The sequence below is a fragment of the Chaetodon auriga genome, chromosome 8, assembly GCF_051107435.1.
Source record: "Chaetodon auriga isolate fChaAug3 chromosome 8, fChaAug3.hap1, whole genome shotgun sequence".
NCBI lineage: Eukaryota > Metazoa > Chordata > Actinopteri > Chaetodontiformes > Chaetodontidae > Chaetodon > Chaetodon auriga.
In genome coordinates this window covers 7,479,774-7,504,276 of record NC_135081.1, presented here as the reverse complement: position 1 = coordinate 7,504,276, position 24,503 = coordinate 7,479,774, and the positions used below count along the sequence as shown (strand labels likewise).

General features: G+C 42.8%; 1 protein-coding gene across 1 annotated transcript in view; it reads right to left on the bottom strand.

Annotated features, from left to right (window-relative positions):
- Positions 1–24,220, bottom strand: part of zfpm2a (zinc finger protein, FOG family member 2a) — a 116,429-nt gene extending 92,209 nt beyond the window's left edge. The window contains exon 1 of the mRNA XM_076737735.1: positions 23,787–24,220. Within this exon, the coding sequence (XP_076593850.1) occupies positions 23,787–23,826 (40 nt within the window). The 5' untranslated portion in view covers positions 23,827–24,220. The remainder of the gene's footprint in view (positions 1–23,786) is intronic.
- Between the last annotated feature and the right edge of the window lie 283 nt (positions 24,221–24,503).

Here is a 24,503-nt window from a genome sequence, read left to right as displayed (position 1 = left end):
TTAAACTGTTATATCAGGCTGATATTGGCTTCTTATGAAATATCTGATGTTGGTCGCATGCTCCAATACAGTGTAACAATCCTGAGAAAACCTACAGTTTAATTCATCAGCTTTACTGATTTGGTCAAAAAAGTTTCAATGTGTCTTCATACATTAACTGCTGTACTAGACATAGAAAATCTGGGGCAAATAACATAAACTGTGCCATATAATAGGTATATTTAAGATGTTACATATAAGCACAAGATTGTTATCATTATTGAGCAATCTGCTGAAATATATTCTGCTCTAATATTTTGTTAAACATTACAAACCAGGGTCAGTACCCCAGTGTCCCAGAGCCCAAGATGACATCATAAAAGTTCTTGCTTTGTCTGACCAAAACTAAAAGATATTTCATTTACAATAATGTAAGACTTCAAGTAAAGGCAGCAAATCCTCACATTTGAGGAGCTGGAACCAAAGAACTTTTTCCTTGAAAAATCACTTACGAGTGACCAATTATCAAAATAGCTCCGTTCATTTGCTGACGATGGACTGATCGAGTAATCGAGTAATTGGTTCAGATCTACTGTCATTACCAGCCTCCATTATTAGTCAGAGCCTACCTTGTGTCACACTTCACCGCCACAAAACAAAAGAACACAGACATACTGTAAGAGCACACAGTGCTTAAGCGAACCTCCGCTATCATCACTTCACAAATAAATGATGAATCAGACTGCCTACTTATGTGTGTACTGTAGCTTTCATCTGATTTCATGTGGATTTCATCATTCATTGTCTGAGCTCGGCTGTTGCTCCCATCCATATGAACTGTATCAAACCAGATTCCAGCAGTACAGTCCGACAGAAGAGAGAGGAAAACAGTGCTGAAGCCCCTCCATCTGCTCTGGCTAATGATGATGCTCTCCCTGGCCTGGAGCAGAACTGTGTAAGGGAGATTTACACCCATAATACCCCTGGGGCTCTGGAGCTGCACCGAGCTCCAAAACACCGTCACTCCATCACTTTCTATATGATAGCGGGCAGAGCAGGTAACAATGGCCCAGCAACAATGTCTTTTTGTATTACTGACAAGTGCCTTATTTGGTTGACATAACCTGCCTCTGTGTCTGAGGAGTGGCACTAAGCACACAGGAAAATGGATGACAGCTACACCATTGAGACATTGTGCAGTTGTAACAATCATACCAGACTATGTTTTTAAAAAATACCCAGCAGTTCGTGTGATGTGAGGCAAGCCAGACCAGCAGTGGCTGAGGGAGAGGTGGCTGTCTTTGCGATGCGCTAATTGGAATGATGGCAGGAGGGGAAATCAGCCATCACAGTGAGCTAAACTGAACAGACCTGCCTTTTTCCATTTACTCCATTATAAAGGTTTATAAGTTGTAATTGCCCTTCAATTTGGGAGCTTTAGACCCACTATAAAGCTCTGTGTGGGACTAGACTTGACATCTATCTCCTAAAACAAGTGAGTTAAATGGTGAGAGGCAGGAAGAAAGACTGCGCGCATGTGTGTGTGTCAGAGACGGAGACTGCAGGGGGAGATGTAGAGAGCTCCACTCCTCAGGGATTGAGTGTTCACACACAGTAAATGGAAGTGGCACAGCTCTGACCTTTGAGCCGCAGCATGCGAGTAAAGTGAAGGCGCTGTCAAAATATTGCTTCAGAAATGACAATCCACCTCGCCAGTCCCAAGTCTTGACATGGCAGGCAAGTGGAGAGCCGTAACCTGCTGATCCCGACATTACAAATGAGGGGATTATCATGACAACAAACCGCAGCTCGACACATTGCATACCCTAAAGATATTCTGGCATTGCCTCTTATTATCAGCAATGTCCCACACAGATAGCCATAGATGACGCCAAAAATCGGAGGGACTAGCAGTCGTTATGTGTCAGAATGCCACATAAATTTTCAAATCAGGCTTTACGAAATAACTTATTACTACCAGCATCAACTCTGCTGTTATATTACACTTACAGTTTCTGAACTTGGGAGTTGGCAGTGGAGCAGCTTCTTCGCATCTTCATTTGCACCCATGTAATACTCAAGTCCACAGAGAATAACTCAATCGTAAAGAATACCAAAATATCACAAGCAAATTACTAGTGCACTGAGAGGAAGCTTGGGAGGAACAAAGACAGGCAGCTATAATTATATCTTGGCGTGTATAGCATGTCAATGGGCCACCTTTCTTTCTGCAGGGCATTCCCCTGGGCCCCTCAGGCATCAAAATGATGTCCAAATTATTTTGTGCTCTATTGCAGCATGGCCCGATTATCATATTTACTGGTGGTGCATTATGACAACATTGATGTTTACACCTGTCTCTGTGAGAAGGCAAGGTTTACACTCTGTAATTTAGCAAATGTACAGTATGCATATGAGCTTGTTGGCAGGGATTTAAATTAGGTCAGAAATGGAATACATCAATAGCAACCCATATGTGCATCTTTCTTTTTCTTTTTTCTCCCTCCCCTCCCCAGCCTTCTTTGCTCAGAAGCTTGGCGATGAAGCAGCTTGACGACTGCAGAAGTGTGATATGTGCAAATCACATTTGCAGATGAGCTTGAAACTCCCTTTTAATATTCAGATATCAGACATCCTGCACTGAGAAGCCCGCTAAGACGCGATTCGGAGGAAAAAAGCAAGATCCGCGTCATTAAGGCAATCGTTAGAGGCTCGGTTTACATTTTACATATTTCACAAAAATGTACAACCAAGTAAAAACATCACCAGTTATCTGCGATAACAATGCAAATTTTTGTCAGAGAGCGCACGAAGATTCTGTCAAAATCCAAAGTCGCTCAGGTCTTTCTTTTCTTTTTTTTTTTTTCTCCCTCTCTGGCTTAACACCCTCAGCTTATTGGCGCTTTGATTTCTTTCATATTTTTTCCCCGAGAAGTCACACAGGCTTGTGGAGTCAAAGACGGTGAAAGGTATGTTTGCCACGAGGCACGGGAACACGTGTCCCCATAGCCTGCCAATAGCTCATCAAACACACAGGCCTGTGGATGGATGCAAGCCCGGCTGGCGTTCAGGACGTCTAAACAGCATCGGCTCTGCCACACAAACCATCGCTGACTCCTGTTTACTTGCTTCATTCGGAGCCACAAAGAACGGCCCCTGTTTCCTGACCATTTTCTGCACATAAACGCACCGCGAAAACAACACCAGCAACATAAGGTTGCATTTTTCTTTTCATATATCTGCTCCTTTGTGGCGTACAGTAGCGCTCTGACAATCATTTTGCTGCTTTATAAGCCTCAACTTTTTCATTGGATGACAGAATGTAGCCCCTGCAATTTCCCCCTACCTCCTTCATTTCCCCGTGTCTTAGCCCTGCGCCAAATTTGTCTCTGTGCCATTTTAATTACAGCCAAGGCAATCTTTATGGTGGTATTCTGCGAGAACACCAATCTGCAAAAAAGGTGATAAGTAGACCCGCCACCCAGCTTTGGTATCAGTAATAAACAGACACTTAATTGAATAATTTGACCTAAGAGGCTGATCCTGGGAAGTAGCATGTTGGAAAAATTATTTTGAATATTGAAGACAGTTCAGTGTTTTGCATGACGCCTGCAGTAGGAGAACACACAGTGGATTTGGCTGCTTGCCCGCCAACTCGCCAATGTGGGCCATGGTGAGTCTTTACAGAACAGATAAGTGAGCCTTTGGTATCCTGGAAGCACTCAGATGTGTGTGTGTGTGTGTGTGTGTGTGTGTGTGTGTGTGTGTGTGTGTGTGTGTGTGTGTGTGTTTTAGACGGGGGTGGGGTAAGGGGGTGACACATGTATGCATGAGTCTGTGTGCAGGCGTGTGTGTGCATGTGTCCGATATGTACGGAGGGGGGGGCGGCGAGGAGTGTGAAGTGTGCCCACTCGAGGTCCATCTCCAGCTAGCAGCCACATGGGCACATCCCTCTGCGTCCCCCTGCCCCAAACACACACACACACACACACACACGAAAACACAGGCATACACACACAGCAGCTTTCCGCAGAGCCTTAGAGACAATGACTCGCGGCCCCTTCCTGTTTAAGGATAGCTGTCAGAGGATGATGGCTCCGATTCAACACTGCAGCAGGTTTGCACAGAGCTCCCTGATAAAATGGAAAAAAGCAAAAGCTTCCACTCTCTCTGCTCTCTCTCCCTCTCTGTGTGTCTCTGTCTTTCTCTCGCTCTCTCCATCACTCTCCCTCTCCCTCCACAGTTCAACACTGATTTGACTGCTAGCATAATTTTGCAGAGGAGACTATTTGCAGATGCAGCAGAGTTATCAATCCGAACAGACACACAATCCGGGTCCAATGTCACTTCTCCTCATTATGTTAATGGTTAATACATGCAAATGAAAACATTCCGGCAATTTGATTTCTTTGAAGATAGTTTGCATATTGTCTTAGCCATAATGATGGTACACTTTCTCCCCAGCTTCGATTTATGCAAGGCTAGTTAGTTCATTTTTATCAGCTCTGAGTTCATTTCTAGGGCTACTGGAATGTGTTTTCCCCTTCCCCTCACTATTTAACTAATTAGGATTCAGGTACCATAAGCAGATTTTTCACGCTATTGGTGTTTTTCTTAATTAAGAAACAAATGAATTCTCCCCAGCAAAATAGATGGAACAACGGGATAGGGTGCCAGGGGCCAGATGCGGCGCTTCTTAATTAGAAGTCACTCCATTGTCTGAGGTTTTTTAATGAAGCTCCAATCTAAATGGATATCAAAAAAGCTTCTAGTGAAGAAAAAACACACACACCGGCCATTTAAAATAATAAGGAAATAAAGATAATGAAAGACAAAAGATATGTACTGGCAGCCCCGGCTCACACCTCCAGTTCCGTGCATGCAGTGCTCTCGTCACCTTTGGATGAGCCCTATTAAAACAGCTCGATCCCTCGCCGGCCCCTGCCTGCCTGCAGCCATGTCTAATGTTCTGCCAAGCCAACAGTGAAACACTCTCTTTTCAACTTCTCATCAAAGGTGGAAGTTTCATTACCCCGTGGATGGTTATCAACTAACTATTACTGAAAACTGTTGCAGCTGTCAACTTCCTGTCTTGCCTTGAAAACAGTGGAGGCTGGCAGAATCCATGCTCATCATATCAGTGTCATTTGTGATAGGCTGATGTTTTGTGCACTGAAGGCCAACGCAAAATTTCCAATTAGCTGGAACAAATTGTCACCTCAACACAATATGGAAGATAGAAATTGCGGTTTGCAATTAGATTGGAGCACCTGGGATGTATGTACGGTGTAAAACTAAAGAAACAGCGCAGATGGAACAAAAGGAAAGTTTCTGTTTTGAAGTTAATTTGCAGGAGGCTTTTTTTTTCCCCCTGTGAAGCCCAATCATCTCGGTCAGCCTCACTGATGCTGCTGTGCTGGTGACTGAAGGCGATAACATCGGGGCTGTTTTTGACTGAAATAAAACCCGTAGCATGCCCATATGTGCTGCCAACCCCATCAGTTCTTCTTCAGACGGCATGGCTTAGGAGCTCCCAGAGGATGGGCCAGTGCCCACTGATACGGGCCCAGCAACCGTCTTGTCCAGGCCAAGTATCCCTGCGCCCAGGGGCTGTGCCATCAATGCCATGACTTGTGCCAGACTGGATCCCACCCAGCAATCCATTTCAAAGGCTTTTTTTATGGATCAGGTATGCAGTGTGATTTTCCTTTCCCTTTGTAATGTGCCGTGTCAAAGGCGAGCTAGGCTGACTTTAAAGTCATATACTAGTTTTTTCCGCCTTTCATTTGGGAAGGAGACATAATTGATTTCTGACTTTCCAAATGTCAAGTTGGAAGAGATGAGAAAAAAAGAGCAATGTCCTAAAAATCAATCGGCAACATGGGCCTGTTGATTTGGATGGTATTTAGTGTTTTGGGCTTTTATTTGTAAGTTGTTAATCAACACGCACAACTACTAAAACCTTAGAGTATCTATATCATCTAAATGATTCCCAGGGGAATTTGACTTTTATGGAGAACGCGGTGTTAAACAACAAATGTAACAGCTTCATACAGTATTTGCTGTGTAAATCAGCCAAAAAACACTGACGAATCATCACTTCATCATTTGCTCATGCAGAATATTTGAGTGAAATACAATTTACTGATTAAGCTCTCTGGGTTCATGGAGTGAAAACAGATTATTTTTAAAAGAAGTAACTTTCTTAATAAAAAGTCACAATTTTTTAAACACCTCTATTTATCCACAAATTACCATAATCCTCTGGATGTTCACTCGTGTGCTCTCTCTCGTTTAGAGCATTACTTGTTTATTTATATCTGTGAATGAGATTAGAGGGGAAGATTACTTAGCGCAGACACATGAATAGCGATCAAAGACTGGAGGATAATGTAAGTCTTTCGGTGATTGCTCAGCTCTTTTCAAATCTACCGGTGGAGTATTAGAACAATACAAGTGGCTGTGCTCCATATAGTATGACAACAATAATGTAAAATCCTCAGGGAGTGAACTGCATGTAAACACTCCAGATCAACACACAGTACACTGGCACAAAGTGTCCTCTAATGCAGCAAAAATTAGCTTTGATCCTGACGAGGGCACAGCAAAGTAGCAATCAGTTCAGTGAAATGACATCACTTGTCGGACATAAATGTGGTTTGAGGCTCGCCTGGCTCTGTATCTGTACAAAGCAATGTGTTTTACAGCTCGCACTGTTTCTAGAAGCTCAGCTGGGAAACATCAGCCACGAGTAAACAAGCAACATTATGTCCTTCTGATTATTCTAAACAAAAATGTGGACACAAATATGACACTCTCTCATCCAGATGATTTATGAAGAACGCTATGACAGCTGAATTGTCTTTTATTCAGTCTGTCTGTGCTGCACACATTTGGAGGAAGCGCTGGTCCAGCCAATTATCGGTGGCAGGACAGAGAAACCTGTCACTTGGATATACATGACAAATGAAGAAGGGACAGCACAGCAAAACACCAACAAATGAATCTTAAAAACGCACACATGCATGCAATCACAGCACAAACACACACACAAAAAAGGGCCAACGGCATCAGGCTGCAGTTTTGACAAGCAAACTTGCGAGGAGAATTTATTTGTGGCTGCAAATGAAGGGACGGATCTTAGGACCAGTTGGCTAATTATTTATCCTGCTGGCTTTATGGCTCTCATTAATTTCCCCCCTCTCTCTCTTTACCTTCCATTGAAAGTCTGAAGTCAACCTGCATCTGGTGCTGATAACGCCGGGGTCTCAGCAGCCTCACAGCCTCCCCTCTAACCCACCCACACGCACCTCCACTAGAGAAAAGGAACAGCTTTCATACACACTCACAGGATAATACCATGAGAAACAGCACTCAAATCCACAAAGATGCGGTTGCTGAACTTGGAAAACATACAGTACAGTAGACTGGGAATAGGTTACGCTGCATCTCTTAATTTAGTGGCCACTGTGGCAGGACTGTTGCATGTTACAAGGCAAAGGAGGTGCTGCAGAGAGGGAGCGTGATGGAGAAGGAGCGCAGGAGCAGAAGCATTAGGAGGACACAATTGAATGCATCCAAAGTTGATTGCTTGGTCTTGTGCACTTCCCTCGTTTAAATAATGCTAACTTTAAATTGCTAACTTCACGCAGTATTTTACACAAGCAGAGTTCTTCAAGAGCGGCTTTGTATTAAGGGACAATTAAACACTGACGTTTGGATAGGACTGACTTATTCTGGTAAACATGAGTTTTTCTAGAATAACATGTTTCTGTTCCTCATAAAAGTATAAAAAAGGGCCTCGGCTCTGGTATCGAACAATTACCACAGCTATCAAAAAAAGAAGAGAAAAAAAATGAAGTAATGAGGTAAGTCTAGCGCTGGTAGCACCTTTCCCCTTTTCTCTCCCACAAACTCTCTCTGATGGTCTCCCTCTCTTTCCCCCTCTGTCACTTTTTTTTGGGTTGGGGGGGTGTTGACTGAGATTGGCCCAGTCCTGGTGCTTTGGTGAGATCGCACCCCAGCAGGTCTGAGAGGAGGCTAATCCTGCACCCTCCACCCTCTTCTTTCCAACTTCGCCATGAGTGCCCACCTCCTCCTCCTCCACCCGTAGCTGTCCATCATGCTCACCCCATAACAACAATGAACGCCAGCCCCTCACTTGCAAGGACCTTGTCGTCAATCCACCGACGAACCAAATGGCCAATTTGAGCCATTTCTTCCGAGGAGTGAACTGATAGACTCCACAGTGGTCACACTGTCAAACGCACCAGAGAGACACAGTGGGCGAGAATTGCTGAAAAGCAAATATTGTCGACTTCTGCTGACTTCAAACAGCAGTCAGATGGCAGAGACTACCTAGGCAGTAAAGAAGCTGCATTACACACAGCACAAGAGAAAAGGCCTAAAGAACTCTTGGTGATTCCTTTCATGTCTGTCTTTACAGGGAACCCAGAGCATTCATTGCTTTTCTTCTATGCAAAGGAAAGTAAACATGGCACTCTCTGCAGGCTCATGAAATTGAACACTTCTGAGCATGACGGCCAGTCCCGTCTTTCTTGTGTTTTAGAATTAGATGTATTAGCTCTACTGCAGCTTTTCTGCATATTCTACATTTAAAAAAAAAAAAAAAAAAATGCTTCAGAGATGAATTTGCATTTCGTTCATGATACATATTTCATGCTAAATCTGTTGCCATTCATGTGCCATTCCGGTAAACTCTGTTAGAAGTTTTCAAACTGAACTTTTGCTCAAACAGTTCAACACACACATGTACTGGTCAGTGAATCAATGCAAACACAAACACACACACACACACACACACTCAAAGGGAAAGAAAACTTAGCCCAGTGAAGTTCTGACTCAGTCCCCACAATGCCCCGGTGATGCTCTCCTGCAGTCTTATTGGACTATCAGTGCTCAGGGGTCATGGGTCTGGCCAGTCAAGATAAAACAAACCCTGATGAAATGAACCATGTGGGAGCAGAGAGGGCTGCTCTCTACTGATGGAAGAAACGCAGTCACTCTGAGAGGTGAGACTGTAACAGTGTCGTATTGACCTGAGTGACCTGACTCACTGCTTGAACTCCACCGCACTCTGTTTAGGGAGGAAAGCACAGACAATAGGGTTGTACTGATATGCAGTAGGTGTGGCGGCCAAAACAAATAATTAAAAGTGACGAGTTTACGGGATTCTTTACTTTTTAAGATCGGTTCTCTAAATGTGTTTAAATGTGATTTCTATGCAGATTTTAAACACAAAATTTTATCAAATGAATGAATAAATAAATGGAATAAAATTCAATTCTCTCCTGATTTATGCTTCTACTCTGCTACATTTCACAGAGTTACATGCTGTGTGATTTTCTGCACTGATTTGAAATTGGCGAGGCTCAGTTGGAAAAACGTGACATCATTCAGTCCTGTGCACCAATCAGATTTTAGGAATATTTGGATTAAAATCTGATTACAGTCATGGGGGCTATTTGCTTATGTTGCCAGGCCAATGTCAATCAATTCTTATCAAACCACACACAGTCCTGATGAAGCTGACCAGCTCATTTTTTTCTGTGTTTAACTGGATATAATTAATTAGAGACAGCAAAACGTGTTTTAGCCACCTAAAAGACAGTCCACCTAAAAAAAATCAATCTCACTTTAAGTGTACGCTATATAATGAATATTTTCACTGCTTTACCTTCCAGTCAGACAGCACTTTCCAACAGGAAACTGAAGCCATTATATCCATCTATGGTGTCTTCAAAGCCACCAGACTCCTTTGGCAAAAACAGTCATTTTAACTCGCAGAACACAGGAGCTGCTGGTCTACTGTGTGACTTTGGTGGTTTCATATCTGAACACTTATTCAGTGCTGGTACTGAATCTCATATCAGCATGAGACCCCATGACTAAGCACACACACACACACACACACACACACACACACACACACACACACACACGCACACACATATCAGTATAAGTGGATTTGATTGTTTGATTGAATGATTGAGGAGCTAATTTAATGGCATTTTCATGAAGCCATTCATATATTTAGCATTCCCTAGCCACTGCATTCAGGAGCACAAAAGGAACAACTATCTGCATCTCTCCCGTCTCTGTCAGTGACATTTTAAATATTCAGGCAATCTGACAAAGTTGGAGACTGACAACAACAAGGGCAGTTTTCAATATTCCATGCCATTTGATTGAGCCGCTGACACAAATAGTTATTTACCACTTTCAGATCAGAGACATGCGCTGTATCGCTATCATTGAGCTGGTCAATATACATCACTTCCACCCAAAGGATTACACCTCTTATCTGAAATGATATTCAATAAAGTATGACCGCAGAAATACAGAGTGGAGTGTTCTTGCTTGGATCGGGCTTACGCTGTGAAATAAAAAAATAAAAAAAACACTTTATTGGAATTAAGATCCAAGTCAAGATTACCTGAGGAAACAGCAGTTAGATTTCTGTTCCAGTGCCACGTCCTACACTTTATTCTCCGCTGCTTGGGGACTAAGCCACAGTGTACTGTTCCCCACAAGCCATGGGGGTGTAATAGGATGCCTTTATGAAATATATAGAGACGGCCCAGCACCTTCCACAGATCATAGCATGAGCTAGGACGTTTGGTGAGCACTTTGTGTGTGTGTGTGTGTGTGTGTGTGTGTGTGTGTGTGTGTTTGGCCTTACTAAAATGCCCTGCAATCCAAAAAGTCAGTGAGCCAACAGCAAAACTTTCCCCAGGTCCCTCTCTGATGCTCCATGACCATAATATCATCAAGGTGTATGGGATGATACCACTCACTCATTTGTGCTGCCTAATTAGCTGCTGCAACTTCCCTCCCCACTGCTGCGCCATCCATTCAGAGCTTCTAGCAAAGCGAGCGTCATTAGCTACAGGGGACGAAGTTAACTCCACTGCTGCCAGTGTGTTAGAGCCTACTGAATGTGGTCTGGAACAGGAGAAAGGTGGTTTCTTCTGAAACGCAGACATCTTTTCATGGTTAGAACTCGACAGCTGTCATTAGATTTTCCCCTACATGTGTTGTAGCTAAAGCGGGTTTATGGAATTTTACTCCTGTCGTTGTACATTCTCTCCTCATTTTCTGTGTTTTATTTTTCCCTGACATCAAATCCCGCAGCCACCCACCAGCCCCGCACTGTATAGCTTTTCTTTTCTTGTTGGGAATTTGATAAAGCCTTTAGCGAGTGTGGTTAGAGCACTTGGGCTGAGGATCTGATGAGAAGTGTGGGGTCTGTCACACACAAACACACACACTATAAGTACATTCTAATTAGCTGATGTATGCAGGACCTCATCCACGTTGGAGGGGTATCAAAAAGCAATCAACGCCCCATCCCTGATGAGCTCAGAGAGACACAGAGATCCACATTGTCTATGGAAAGATGATGCGTGGCTGGACCTCGACTCGGCTTTCCAAGCCACCATAATGCCATGCAATCACAAGACATTATGCACAGATCTGAACCCCAAAGCCACAGGATAGAGAAAAAGAGGGAATATTGAGTTCATAATTCAAAAGCCTGATTATGATTCTCGCTCTTGTGAAAAGCTGCTGTGGAGAGCCAGAAGTGGGAGAATTGGCCTGCGAGTGCCACAAAATATGGTTATAAATGCAGAGGAGAAACGTGTTTAAAAAACTGTCATGATCGAGAGCAATACAGAGCGCAGATAGCAGGGAAATCAGCAGAGTTAAGATGACAACTCGTTGCCATGGAAAACTGAAAAAATTAAGTCAGCAGCGAGTGTATGTGAAGAATTTATGGAAGTGATTCTTCTCAGTGGAAGGAAATCAAATAGAAATATCAACCACAGCAGAACTCCACGCTATCAGCATGAAATGGTGAGAAAAAAAATCAAATATCCTAAACATACAATCTTGGATTTTGTCACCCATTCATAATCTAATTTGACCTGAAGCCATACAGCCGATTCGTTTCAGTAAAGACCATAGGTGTTTTAGCTGCAGGCTCCAAAGGAGAGAGGCATGTGTGTCACACAAAGACCATCCGTTAGCGACGTACCGAAAGGGACTCTGTATCACCATCTTATCTTCAAAGGACTGGGCAGGGGCTCAGGGGAGCTGTGCCACCGCCTCGCCTCCACACAGACACACACAGGGGGGATTTGGACCTGCAAGCAGGAACCAGAGATCTCTCGGCCGGCACCCAGGCCTGGACCCTCCTCCAACTCGCCCGCGGAGAACAGGCAGGGTTCCTGCACACGCGGCACGACATCAGTGAGCTGATCCCCCACCACCGCCACCCTCCTCCTCCTCCTCCTCGCTCTCTCTCCTTCCCCCCTCCTCCTCCCCTGCAAACCCCCTCTGCCGACTGCCTGCCCATTTGCTTCCTGGCCTCAGCTTGACGGAGGGGATGGGATCTGAACTCAACTTAGACACAGAGTTTCCACATTTCACAGATGGCTGGGAGAGGCTTTGCATGGAGGTGAGGAAACAGAGAGAGAGAAAAGAGAGAGAAAGAGAGAGGGAGAGAGAGAGAGAGAGAGAGGGAGCCTCATCGGCGGCGCCGAAGCGGGGCCGATTTCACACCGCGGTAGTGTGCGCTAAAGCAGGCCGCCGTTAATCCACTCACTGAGGGGAAGGCCTGGAGCTATTCCGCCGCCGACCGCCATCTCCCTCCACAAAGCCATAAATGGTGCATTATACAACTGGGCTTCAGAGACACTGCTGATATGCTGATAGGTGGCGGACAAAGACCAAAGCAACCACAGGAGCGGAGCCACATGCAGGACTGAGAGCCTTAGTGCAGGAGCAGAACAGCACACATGTATTCAGGCATCATCTCTCAAACGCTGCACTTGCTGAGGTGTGGACTGTTAGAGTGCTATATCTGCGCTTTTGATCGGGGTTAGTTCAACCTCCGGATTCGGCCCCGAGACAGAGATGGACATGCACGAACACTCCCTCTTCTTGTGCTCTCCAACAAAATCTCTCTCTTTTTTTTTTTTTTTTTTCCACTCTCCCCACTGTGAATTCATATCTGTGAAGTTACCAAAAGTCTTGAAGATGAGTCTTTGAACTTATGAAAGGCAATCATTTTGAATGAAAGGAGACAGGAAATATATAAACATGGGGGAATTTAAATAAATTGCACAATGAAAATCAGGGAGAGGGCAGCGAATTATGTAACGATAAGACAGCCACCAGCCTAAGCCACAAAATGAGATGTTTTACATGAAACGAACAGTGGTCTAGATTAGAGAGCCATCCTGTTTAGACATGAAGCCAATTGGGTTGATATCACATGTAGAGAAAATTTGAAAGATAAGTGGGAACTATGAGAATTGTTATAATCCAACTGTAACAAAAAGCTGAAGTATATTGGCTTTTCCCCCCAGAAGCACTGCACGATAAACATCTCTGATGAAAGAAGTTCATTACTTGTGTGCTGCGTAATGTAACATGCTGTATTATGCGTCTATGCCAACCTACAGCGAGGCAGTCTCTAAATGAAGCCTCAGGCATTTAATGGACATCATTAGGTGAAAACATATAAGAGATAATTATGGTAATTACAAATCCCTTTTATTCGCCCTGAGTCTTTGACAAGAAGGTTGTCATATCAACCACTTCAAAAAAACAAAGAGTTGTTGTCTCTTCCCCTAAACGATGTCCGGTTCCATTTGGATGGGAATTGTCTTCGGATTATCCTTATTGTTTGGTTCGTGGCTCTGAATGGAGGCTACATTTCTTTCAATAAAAACTTGATTAAAACAAGTGATTCACAACAGGAGAATTTGACTTGCATTTGCATAGCCACTTCATTACAAGTGAGACCTTGATCTTGAAAGCAGCCCTATACAAAGCTAATGGACATGTCTGTTATGTCTATTAGAGATGGACCCACAGAGGAACCAAGGCCTTCTATTCAATATCACAGGAATCACTATGGGCACCCAAGGCCTGTATTATTCAATTTCAGCTCCATAACAATGGCGAAAGGAACAAAATGACAAACGCTGGCAATATTATTGTGTGTTCGGACCAAAAATATCTTCCATGAGTTTGTTTTGGCGAAACATAATCCAAGTGTTACTGTTATGTTGCCACTCGGGGTCAAACCCAGAGCAAGCCTTGTCACTTCATCTCAGTTGATACTCGATCTAAGCAGCAAGAACAGATGAAATGCTGTATGGAACATCTTAATGGAGAGACTCAGAGGCAATCGTGAAAGACTTGGGTGTTTATTTACAATATGCATCCAATCATCCTTTGTCACAGTTCCATGTTCGTCTTTTTCCGAAACCACAGAGAGACACTCGCTGGAGATTCCATTTTTGGCCTCTTTGCTACACAAACTCATAATACGGTGCCGTCTTATCAGATCCTGCTTACAATAACAGATTCACTTGGAGTCAAAGCTGTTGTTTAACTTATTCAATCCCATGGGAAAATTCAGTTCAAACAAGTCAGGAGACATCTGCCAGTCCACAGCAGCTGATGATGTCAACGGGTCCCTGCTAGTACCAGATTCCTCCAGCACTTTCAATCATTCCTTGTGAGATTACTGCAATAGGATATTACTGTACAAACTATGACCATGTGTCCTGCTGCCACAAAGCTTAGCAACACATTACAGTTTGTCAAAGCAAGCTATTGCGAGGGAGAGATAGATACAGAGAGGAGGAGAGAAGCCATTGACCTTTGTGTCCTTCATATTTGCCTAGCTTCCCCTCAACCCCAATCTTAAGAGTGAAATCATCTGATCCCAAACTAACTGTCAACTGGCTTGTGATGGTGGCAAAGCCAGCAGACATCAATCAATCAGATTTTCTCCTCGTCTATCAGAGGAGGCTTTTTTTCCCCTGTTTTGCCCGGGCTTATCATCTGACCCAGTTGTTATCCTGTTTCTGAAGCTTAAAAAAAAACTTGATTATGGTCAAATGTATGTCTCAAAGATTCACAGGCGAATCCCAGACTGAACCAGAAGGAGAAAAAATATCATTATGTCAGCACGGAAACGAACGCAAGACGTAATGACTGTAGTTTTTCAAAATGAGGCTCTTAATTCTACACTCATGCTGGAAATAAGGAGTTTGAGCCACTTATCTTTGGTTTTCAGGAATGCGTGATTGCGTGAACCAAAGATAAAAATCCAATCTGATATCATAAGACAAAAAGGCATTTTAGTTGGCTACAGCATTTGCTCAATGTCAACAGTTTTTAGTAATTACTAGATAAGCATTCTCTGAAATACACAGAGAAAGAAAATTGGCTGATTTCGAAACAATAGTGGGTGCATTTCTCTCTGGATGTTTACTCTGTCACTTCACAAAGCCTGCTTTGAAATAATAAGAAGCAGGAGACGTGCACTTTGCAACACGTCACTCCTTTCGACACTGTCCAATATCGCACGCTCTCCGTCTAATCTGATTTGCATAATTTACTGTAAATATAATCGATCATCGTCAGGGCGCTCCAATCGGAATATGGCTCCATTAAGGCCATTTCTGCAGCAGGGCTCGGTGCTAAACATACGCAGGCAGATATGGCCACTGATCACATGATGTGTAAGCTGTGCTGTCAACAGCTTTAGCAGCTTTGCAATGGTGCAAATCAAAACACAGCCTCTTTAAAGAATTAACATGTTTTGAAGTTTGTTTTATATTTTCAGCATATTTGACATAAATTGTTTATCTATTTACAAAGCTTTGTCATTAGTGATTTTCCACTGAAGCCTTAAGATGCTATGTGTTTTGTGCCGTTCGTCTGGCGGAAAATGCTGATGTACAAATTGAACTGAAAAGCTTGTTACTTAATCCTCTGTTGCCACCTATCCCCTAACTATAGAGCCTCCTGCTTTTCATTCCAATGCAAAGTTCTGCATCGCGCTGCCCCCCACAAATACATCCTCAGTAATTCCTGCCAAGCCAGAGATTTACACTGAACAGCTATTAGGGCATCACTTTCTGGTGTGCCAGCTACTATCCTGCTCTGGAAATGGTGCTCACCAAATTATCCCCTTTTATCAACATCTCCAAAAATGAGCATTTCCTGTATTTTTTTTAATTACTGAAACAATTTATGTGGTTGAAGTCAAACTCAAGGCTTGGCCAATAATTTTACTGTATACTGCTGACAACATATTGTGACAATGCCTGCCGCAAAACGTGAGTCATATTTCCGAGGAGTCCCTTTCCTTTCTCTCATCCAAGATTCAGTCAAAACCCTGATATTAATTTTGACATATTCCATGAAAATGTTTTGATTAACTGTAGCTAATTAAATTGAAATAAACAAAAAGAATCTTAATACACACATAAAAGTTATTTACATCCCTGCAATGGAAGACTGACAGACTTTATTTCTTGAATATGGCAGAGGCACCTTCCTGTTGCAGGCGCAGAGCTGTTTCTCTTCTGGGCTATGGAGGTGTCAAAGCATCACGCAAATGTGATGAACCCAATATCCATATCCATGATACATCAAAACCTCGCCATGGCACAAAAATAACTGCAATACCTCAGGAGCAACCTCAGAAATCTCCTTAATTGAGCAATATCTTCATTCCTGATCCATGTGCATCACCAAGGTGAAAAGGGACTGTGCAAGTTAAATGAAAGAAGAATTCATGATGTGTGGCGGCCTCTCTTACTCACCCTGGCTATTTCCCCTCTTGGCAGGGGCCAAATAGAGAATGTTAAATGAGGCAATTGTGTCCCGGAGGCAAAAAGAGGAAGAAAAAAAAAAAAAAAGCAAGCAGTGCCCCTGCTCTCTGCTCCAACCCTGAGGAGCATTCTGCAGCATGATGAGGTACATCCAAGCATCCAGGCCTGCCACCACCCAAATAGCTCCGACCGGACTTAAATTCCCATGAGAACAGGCCACTCCACTCCAATACACAGACAAACAGACTCATTAGTCAAATTCTTAATAAAGGTGGTGTTTCATTGTACCATGCACACACACACAAAAAAATAAATAAATAAATGCAGGTTAAAAAGAATGTGTAATGCCTGTCTGGAGAAATATTGACCCAAAATCAGAATTTACTGACTTTCAACAAATAGCACAACTCAAAACATGATTGTTTTCCTTTTGGGTAGTCATGAAAAGTAACTAAGTACAATTTCTCACGTATAGCACTTGAGGTACTTTAATACTTCTTTATGCTGTAACTGTATTAAATTTCATATACTTCTTACTCATTTCCGTTTATTTGACAACTATAGTTATTTGTTACTTTGCAGATTATTATTTATGTATATGTATAAAAACTAGATAGTAGAGAGTGAGAATTAGCACCACCTGATATACTGCAACGGTAAAATGCTCCTTACACATGGAAGCATCGGCAATAATAATAGAATATATATATAAAAAAACACTTATCGTGGCCATTTTTTTCACAGTGTGTACTTTCACTTTTGATACTTTAAGTACATTTTTCTATTAACACTTGTCTAAGTAAGATTTCGATTGCAGGGCTTTAACTTGTAATAGAGTCTTTTTGCAGTGTGGCGTTGCTACTTTTACTTCAGTTACAGATATGAATACTTCTCCAACCTCAGTTTACAGGGCTGATGACAGCAAATAGTGAACAAAACCCAATTCTGAGTCCCTAAAGTCCAAGTTCATGTCTTCAAGTGTCTCATTTTGTCAGAAGAACGGTCCAAAATCCAAATATGTTCTGTTTACTCTCACAGAAGACAAAGAAAAGCATTGACATTTTAGTTATTCTTTAGTTAAAAAAGTTGATTATAAAAAAATTCTGCTGATGGACTAATCCGTTAATAACTGATTATTTCAGCACAACGCAACACAGCACCATGAACAGCGAGTGTCAGGATATAATGTAGGGCTATAGGAGGCCTGCAGATATACCAGGATGTAGAGTGGGATCTGTTAACATTCTGTGGCGGTGGCTGCAGGAAACTGATCTCCCCTTCAGTCCCACACTGTCAGCTATACAGACATACTCCACGGTGACACCTCTGATAATCAAAGCTTTGTCTGGGTCTTAAAAGGACGTACTTGAACAACAGCGAGACCAGAGGCCTTCTTTGCTGTAATGGCCTTTGGACATCAATATTTAAATCTTACATCTCTGTTGTGATTAGAATGCTGCCTTTCTCTATTTTTTTTTTCTCGCCCCTCTCTCTCCTGAAACAACAAGGTGGGGGTGAAAAAAAAGGCTTAAATCAATGATCTTTGAGTCTAAACTAGATTCCTAAGCAGTTTGCCACTCTCAGCAGCAAGATAAGATAAACTCTCTTTGACCTAAGAGATGAAGTTGCCATGACGATCAGGGAGTCCACTTTCTCTATTGATATTTTGCTGATGTAACAACAAATGGAACTAGATCCTGCTCTTGATAATGGTGATTAATTAATACCAATATTGATCCCTACAAGCAAGAGACAAGGCTATTAACTTAAAGCAGGCTTAAAGTCAATTGTTGCCTGGGGGCTCAATGGGCATCATTGATATAAAATCTAAATAAAGAGAGGAATACGGCTGGGGCCTGAAATGTACAATTCAGAGGAAAACACGTAAACAGCACCAGTAAAAGCATTAACAGATTTTTGCTTTTGATCTGCACATATTTCTAAAATTAACATTTTGTTCACATTGGTGACAGTTAGAGCGCCTGGATGAAAACACAATGGTGACAGCTTGGACCAGCGGTTATTGGAATAATAACAGTGGAATTCAGGAAAGAGGAAGATAAAGAGGAAACTGCGTGAGGAAGTGACCTCCACCTTTGCAGCAACCCTGCCCACATTTCACACTGCTGTCCAGGCACTGCGGGCTACAGCGACAGAGAGGGCAGGATTAGGCACCGTCAGTCCATCGGCTGCCAACCCCAGCCCATCCAACACATCACACAGCACTGTTGTCAACAAAGGAAACGGCAGCTGCTATACATTCCTCTCCCTATAGCTGCAGAGTCTGTGACATAAGCAGTAGTACTGGAGCAGGAGCGTAAATACTTTCTCCATAAAAGAAACGCTGTGCTTTAGACAGAAAAAAAAAAAAAAAAAAACATTACAAGAAGATGACATTCATCTGCATTGTTGTTTTGTGTCAAAAGTGAGGAGGCAATTGGGGATCCTTCAGCGAAGACGAGGCAACGGCACAAGCTGTTATTGGCAGGGAACAGATGTTTGAGGGAAAGTTGGCATTCAACAACCATTCTTCTTCTGACAGAAATCAACAAGAGAAACACAAGAGACACGGCGTGATTGTCACCCAATGAAAGAGAAACCCTTAAATATACAGGGAGGCTGGCATGCAAACATTTTTTGATTTTACACCCCCAAAACATCTGACTGCTGGAGTTGCCAGCGTTTGTGGGCCAAGGGTGAAACGCAGCGTATACGACTTGCATTGCACGCTCTCCTTATACGAGAAAGCAAAGCTGAGCTAAGTTGTAGGAAATATGGACAAGGAGTCTGTTCCCTGAGAGGAAAAAAAAAATAAAAAATACATCAAGCTAACAGCTCCGATCCTTCTGCTGAAAGCCACATGCTCCTCGCACATACTGTACATGCACCAATGTATACACAAGCAAACAAACGCACAAATTCAGATACAGGATGTTGGCAGTCAATTCAGTAAACACTCCCCTTATCCCTTACTACTGTAATCTGCCTCTGATAAATGCCCCTCAAAGATAGAAATGTCACCTGATATGATAAACAGTATGCTAACGTTACATAAAGTGGCCTTATGCTAAGGAGTTGGAGAGATTAACTGTAGAGCGGAGATGAAAAAATGGTCGCTACGATAAAAACAGACTTTTAGCTCGAGCAGAGAACCTCGGTTGGCTGTCGTTCAGTTCTCAACCGAGTAGTTGAGAAAAGCAGGGAGCGTGTTATAATGATCTGAGGCTTGTGCTTTATATTGCACTGAAGGTAACTTGGTGGCATCAGAAGCAGTAAACAATTACAAATAAATAACCCAAAAAAACTGATAATATTCATTAAGCGATGTATCTTAGGAAATGTGATAGGAAAAGCAACATTTGCCAAAGCATCACTAGCCCCTGTTCCAACTTTAACCACAAGGTATTATGGGTAAAAAGAAAGCCAAATGACAACAACACATTCAAAGCATTTCTGCACACTGCAGTGGACCAGCGTTACAGATGTAACATCACTATCACATGAGTAGATTAGGCATTTTGACAGTATGACACAGTGGCGAGGGAGCTCTGGGGACTTGTGCACTTGCCACTCGGGTGCTATACAGACTTACAGTAAAGGAGCAGTATAATCACTACAGTATGGTGCTTGATTCTGGTTGGACAATGTCGAGTAAAAGGACCAGAGGAAGCAACATGAATTCTCAGACGGTCCATGTGGTGAAGACAACAGTAAAAGAGAGAACACTAAGTCAGTTTAATAAGCACATTTGACATTAGATGTCTGGCCATGGCCTCAGAGGGCTTCTTCAATATGTTCCCATAAACACTGGTGGAGGCATGCTCCCTACATCATCCAGATTCCCCTTTACGCTGTGAAACTTTGGGGGGCAATTTTACAGAAAAATTACTCTGAGGGGCCTGGTTTCAATTCAGCCCGTTCATATCTTTCCTTCCTATTAAGCATCAAAATGTTCTCCTCTCAGTACGAATAGAGGTATGGACACCACCAGCAGCCGGGGAAGAGTGGAAGGTGGGGGGGGAGGGGGAGGGGGAGAGAGAGAGTAGGGAGGACAAGAGGGGGGGAGAAGAGAGGATAGAGGGAGCTTGGTGGAATTCACACATCATATTACAGCAGCTAATCGCAATCCGCAGAGCATCAGCGATATTTTCATCATTCCTGTCAAATTCTACTGACCCGCCGTGGAACGGCTAACAATCTGGGCAATTTATTGGCATATTGGCACGGGGTGATAAGGCTAAAAACAACAGCAGCTAGCAGCTGGCCCTGGGAGATGAGCTGATAACATTGATATGTGCTCCCACACAAAACACCTCCACCACTATCTCCTCTTTCTATCAAACTCTTATTACAATAAAAGTGTATGGGGGGTTTCTTAGAAAAGCAACAAGGGGAGGGGGATACAGAAAGGGGGCTAGAAATATATATTTATATATATATAAAAAAAATCAGATGTAACGTTTCACAGAAAAAAAACAAGGGGGAAAATACATAATTTATCACTGTATTATCGGGATATCCAGGCAGCCTAATCAAGGAGCACTGAGTGACTATTTTTTGCCTTATCATCCAAAGTGGTGGAAACGGAGAAGGAATTATCAGCCAGCTGCAGATTGCTGGGCTGGAATTTTAATGGTAATAATCGGGTTTCTGATGGTATATCTTCTCTGCTTATCTTTCCCATTATCTGGCCTTATCTCCCCAGTCATCGGAGCAAATTAATGGTGCTCTTTCAGCATCGCCTTTTTATCACCGCTCAGAGAGCACCCAAGGGGAAAGAATAAGCAAAATATTAAAATACTGCATAAATCACAATTTTAGATAACGGTCCAATGTATGCAGGAGGAGGGGGGGGGGGGGGGGGGGGGACTGCGCCCAACAACCTTTTTGTCCTTTAGAATGACTGTCTGTGCTGACTTTCTGTGCAGTGCCTCCTCGGCCTTTTTCCCAGAGTTCCCGGTGTAGGAGAGAGGATCTAGGCTCCTCGTGACCTTTCTGTTTCTAACTAGAGCTTGATTATACGGCTGCACACCGGCTCCATATTAACAAGATCTTACACATGACATACTAATTCACACAAGGCCAGGTCACAATGACGAAAGCGCAACACAAGCGTTAGACTTCCTTTGCTCGACAACAAAATTTGGAAGCTACGATGGGATTGGTCCAAAGATGAGTGGGCCCATCACGTCATATGTTGTCGTGCTTCTTTGTTGATTAGAAATGGTTGTGGGTTTGTGGTGGATGGCAGTAAAAACGCAAATATGATCTCGGAGATAGTTAAGACAAAAGGGTGTTTCTGCACTATAATTATTTTAGGGCAGCTACCCTGGACCAAAGTACAGCAAACTGCATGAAAAATGAGTGCAAAAAGAAAATCTAGCCAAACAAACATTTCTCACAATACTATTTTCACCCTCAACTGAGAAAATAAAATGCTAAACTGGTTGATTTTAAATTGTTTGATCCAACTGTAATAAAACGTACAGAACAGTATTTAAAATACTAATAAATCCCAATTTGCGTCACGTGAAGAAGCATAAAAAAAATCCAAATTCACACTGAGATTGCCTTAAAAACTTGAAATAAAAAGCATGGCCGATAAATATTTAAGAGGTAAAACAACAGCAATTATGTATAAAATAAAACAAGACGACGCACGAACCTCTTGTGTCGCACATTCTGTCCCACACAAATGTAACAAAAAAAGCTCTTGTATAGCATCACGCACACACACAAGCCCTCGTGAATTCATGCATGTCAGCGCACACACACATGCAAACATACACACCCACATATGGACACACACACACACACACAGACACACAGACACACAAATGTTGCCTGAGTTCTGAATTCTCCATAATATCTTGTAGCACAGATAAACAGTATCATAAGTAGCCTACAAGACAAATTACTGGAAGAGGTTTGATATTTGATATTTTGATCCCAAAGTAACCACAGTCTGCTTTTAGCCTCTTACAGCAGCAGCTAGAGGTACCAGCACACAGTGGACAAACTGAACACACACACTGTACACACACTCAGATGTCAGCTGTATTTGAGATGTGAAAGTGTGGTCGTGTCCGTGTGTGTGTGTGTGTGTGTGTGTGTGTGTGTGTGTACAAATCCCAACATATTTATGGGTTATCTACAGGCTCTTTAAAATCCTGAAAATTCTGAAAAGTTGTTTAAAACCTTTCATCAAAAATATTTTTCATGAGTAAAATTCAACAATGTGAGTATGACACACTTTAGAATTAATGTAGACCGAGAGGTTGTACTTCATTCATGTGTTCATGCAAATAAAATAAGAATAATATGATAATAATAATGTAATAAATTTGAGAAGCAAATATGTGTGAACTAGGCTGCTGGGACACAAGGTCAACACTTTCCCCACAGGACTGATACAGTCCAATGAGATTACAATTAAAACATGCATTCACTGGCCTCACTTTCACTGCAACACCACGAGTTCCATCTATCACCACTATTAATCAATATTAATGTCATGTATGGGCTATAGTGGGAAGTTTGATAAAGGGTGTGTGCACGTATTTGTGTCCACACACCTGCAAGGGAGTGTGTATGTGTAAAAGGAAAAAAAAAAGTGAAGTGTGTGTGAAGGAGCGAGAGTGCGTGTGAGACACGTGTGTGTGAGTGTGTGTCTGTGCGCTACAAATAAAAACATTTTACAGCAATAGAATTCAGAAGCAGCCCGGCCTCATTCCACTGCGTCAGTATTTATTACCGGCCTATAATTTAGAATTACTGCTGATTAACTGGCACAAAGAGCTGTTGTCTGCACACCCAGTCAAAGTGGGGGACTGATACACAATTCTTGGTGAAAACTCGAATAGAGTCACATCAACCAAACAACAAAATAACTTCATTTTGCCGCAACTTGGCAGCAGCGGGGAAACTTTTTCCGCCAGCAGCAACCGTGGCGTTTGGATTGTAAAATCAGCTCGTCAGAAACACTAAATATCTGCGGAGGGAGACTGGAGCGTATGGACCGTGACAGGCAACACATGAGCGCTGCTGAATCAGCTCCACTGTGGTCACTATCATTACAATATTGTGCAAACTCTAATAAGCCTGGAGACGCGCTGGAACGGCGAGACAACATGAAAAACTTACGTTTGATCTGCCTGGGGTTGCTCTGCTTCCTTCGGGACATGCCTGCTGTGCGGCTGGTCAGTGAATCCAGGTGTAGTACTGACAGATCGATAGGTTCTGGTTCATCCAAGCAGCCGGTTTGGGTTTTTGTCTGATGGAAATTGAGAAAGAAAAAGAAGAAGGGGGGCACCAGTACTTTTTACGCACAAGTCTATCGTTCCGTCTGTCTTTCCTTTATCTTTCTCGTCTCTCTGGCTCTGGCTTTGGCTCTCTCTCTCTCTCTCTCTCTCTCTCTCTCTCTCTCTCTCTCTCTCTCTCTCGCACACACACCCTCCCTCTCTCTCTCTCTGTCTCTCTCTCACTCTTTCTCAGCACCGTTCTCCGTGATGAGGCTGCGCTTCGCCGCGATCCGCACGGACTGACTGGGGAGGTGAAAGCGTTTCGCGCTTTTGTTTGAAGATAAGGTTTGTTCCTCCCCGGGTACCGTAGCCGCAGCCTCGTGAACTTCACTTGATCCACAATTACTTTAACTTCCAGTTATTAATTAGCGTCGCCCATATTTAGCGCCCGTGTTTTGGGGTCAATAGAAACTGATCATACAGTCATAATATAAACACAAATCTTTAGCCTCCGCTAATTTTTATGTTTTTTTTTTCCTTCCCCACACCTTAAAGGACCCCGTGGTCATCAGTTTGGTGCTGCTTTAAAATGATCTGTAACATTAATTTAACTGCTTTA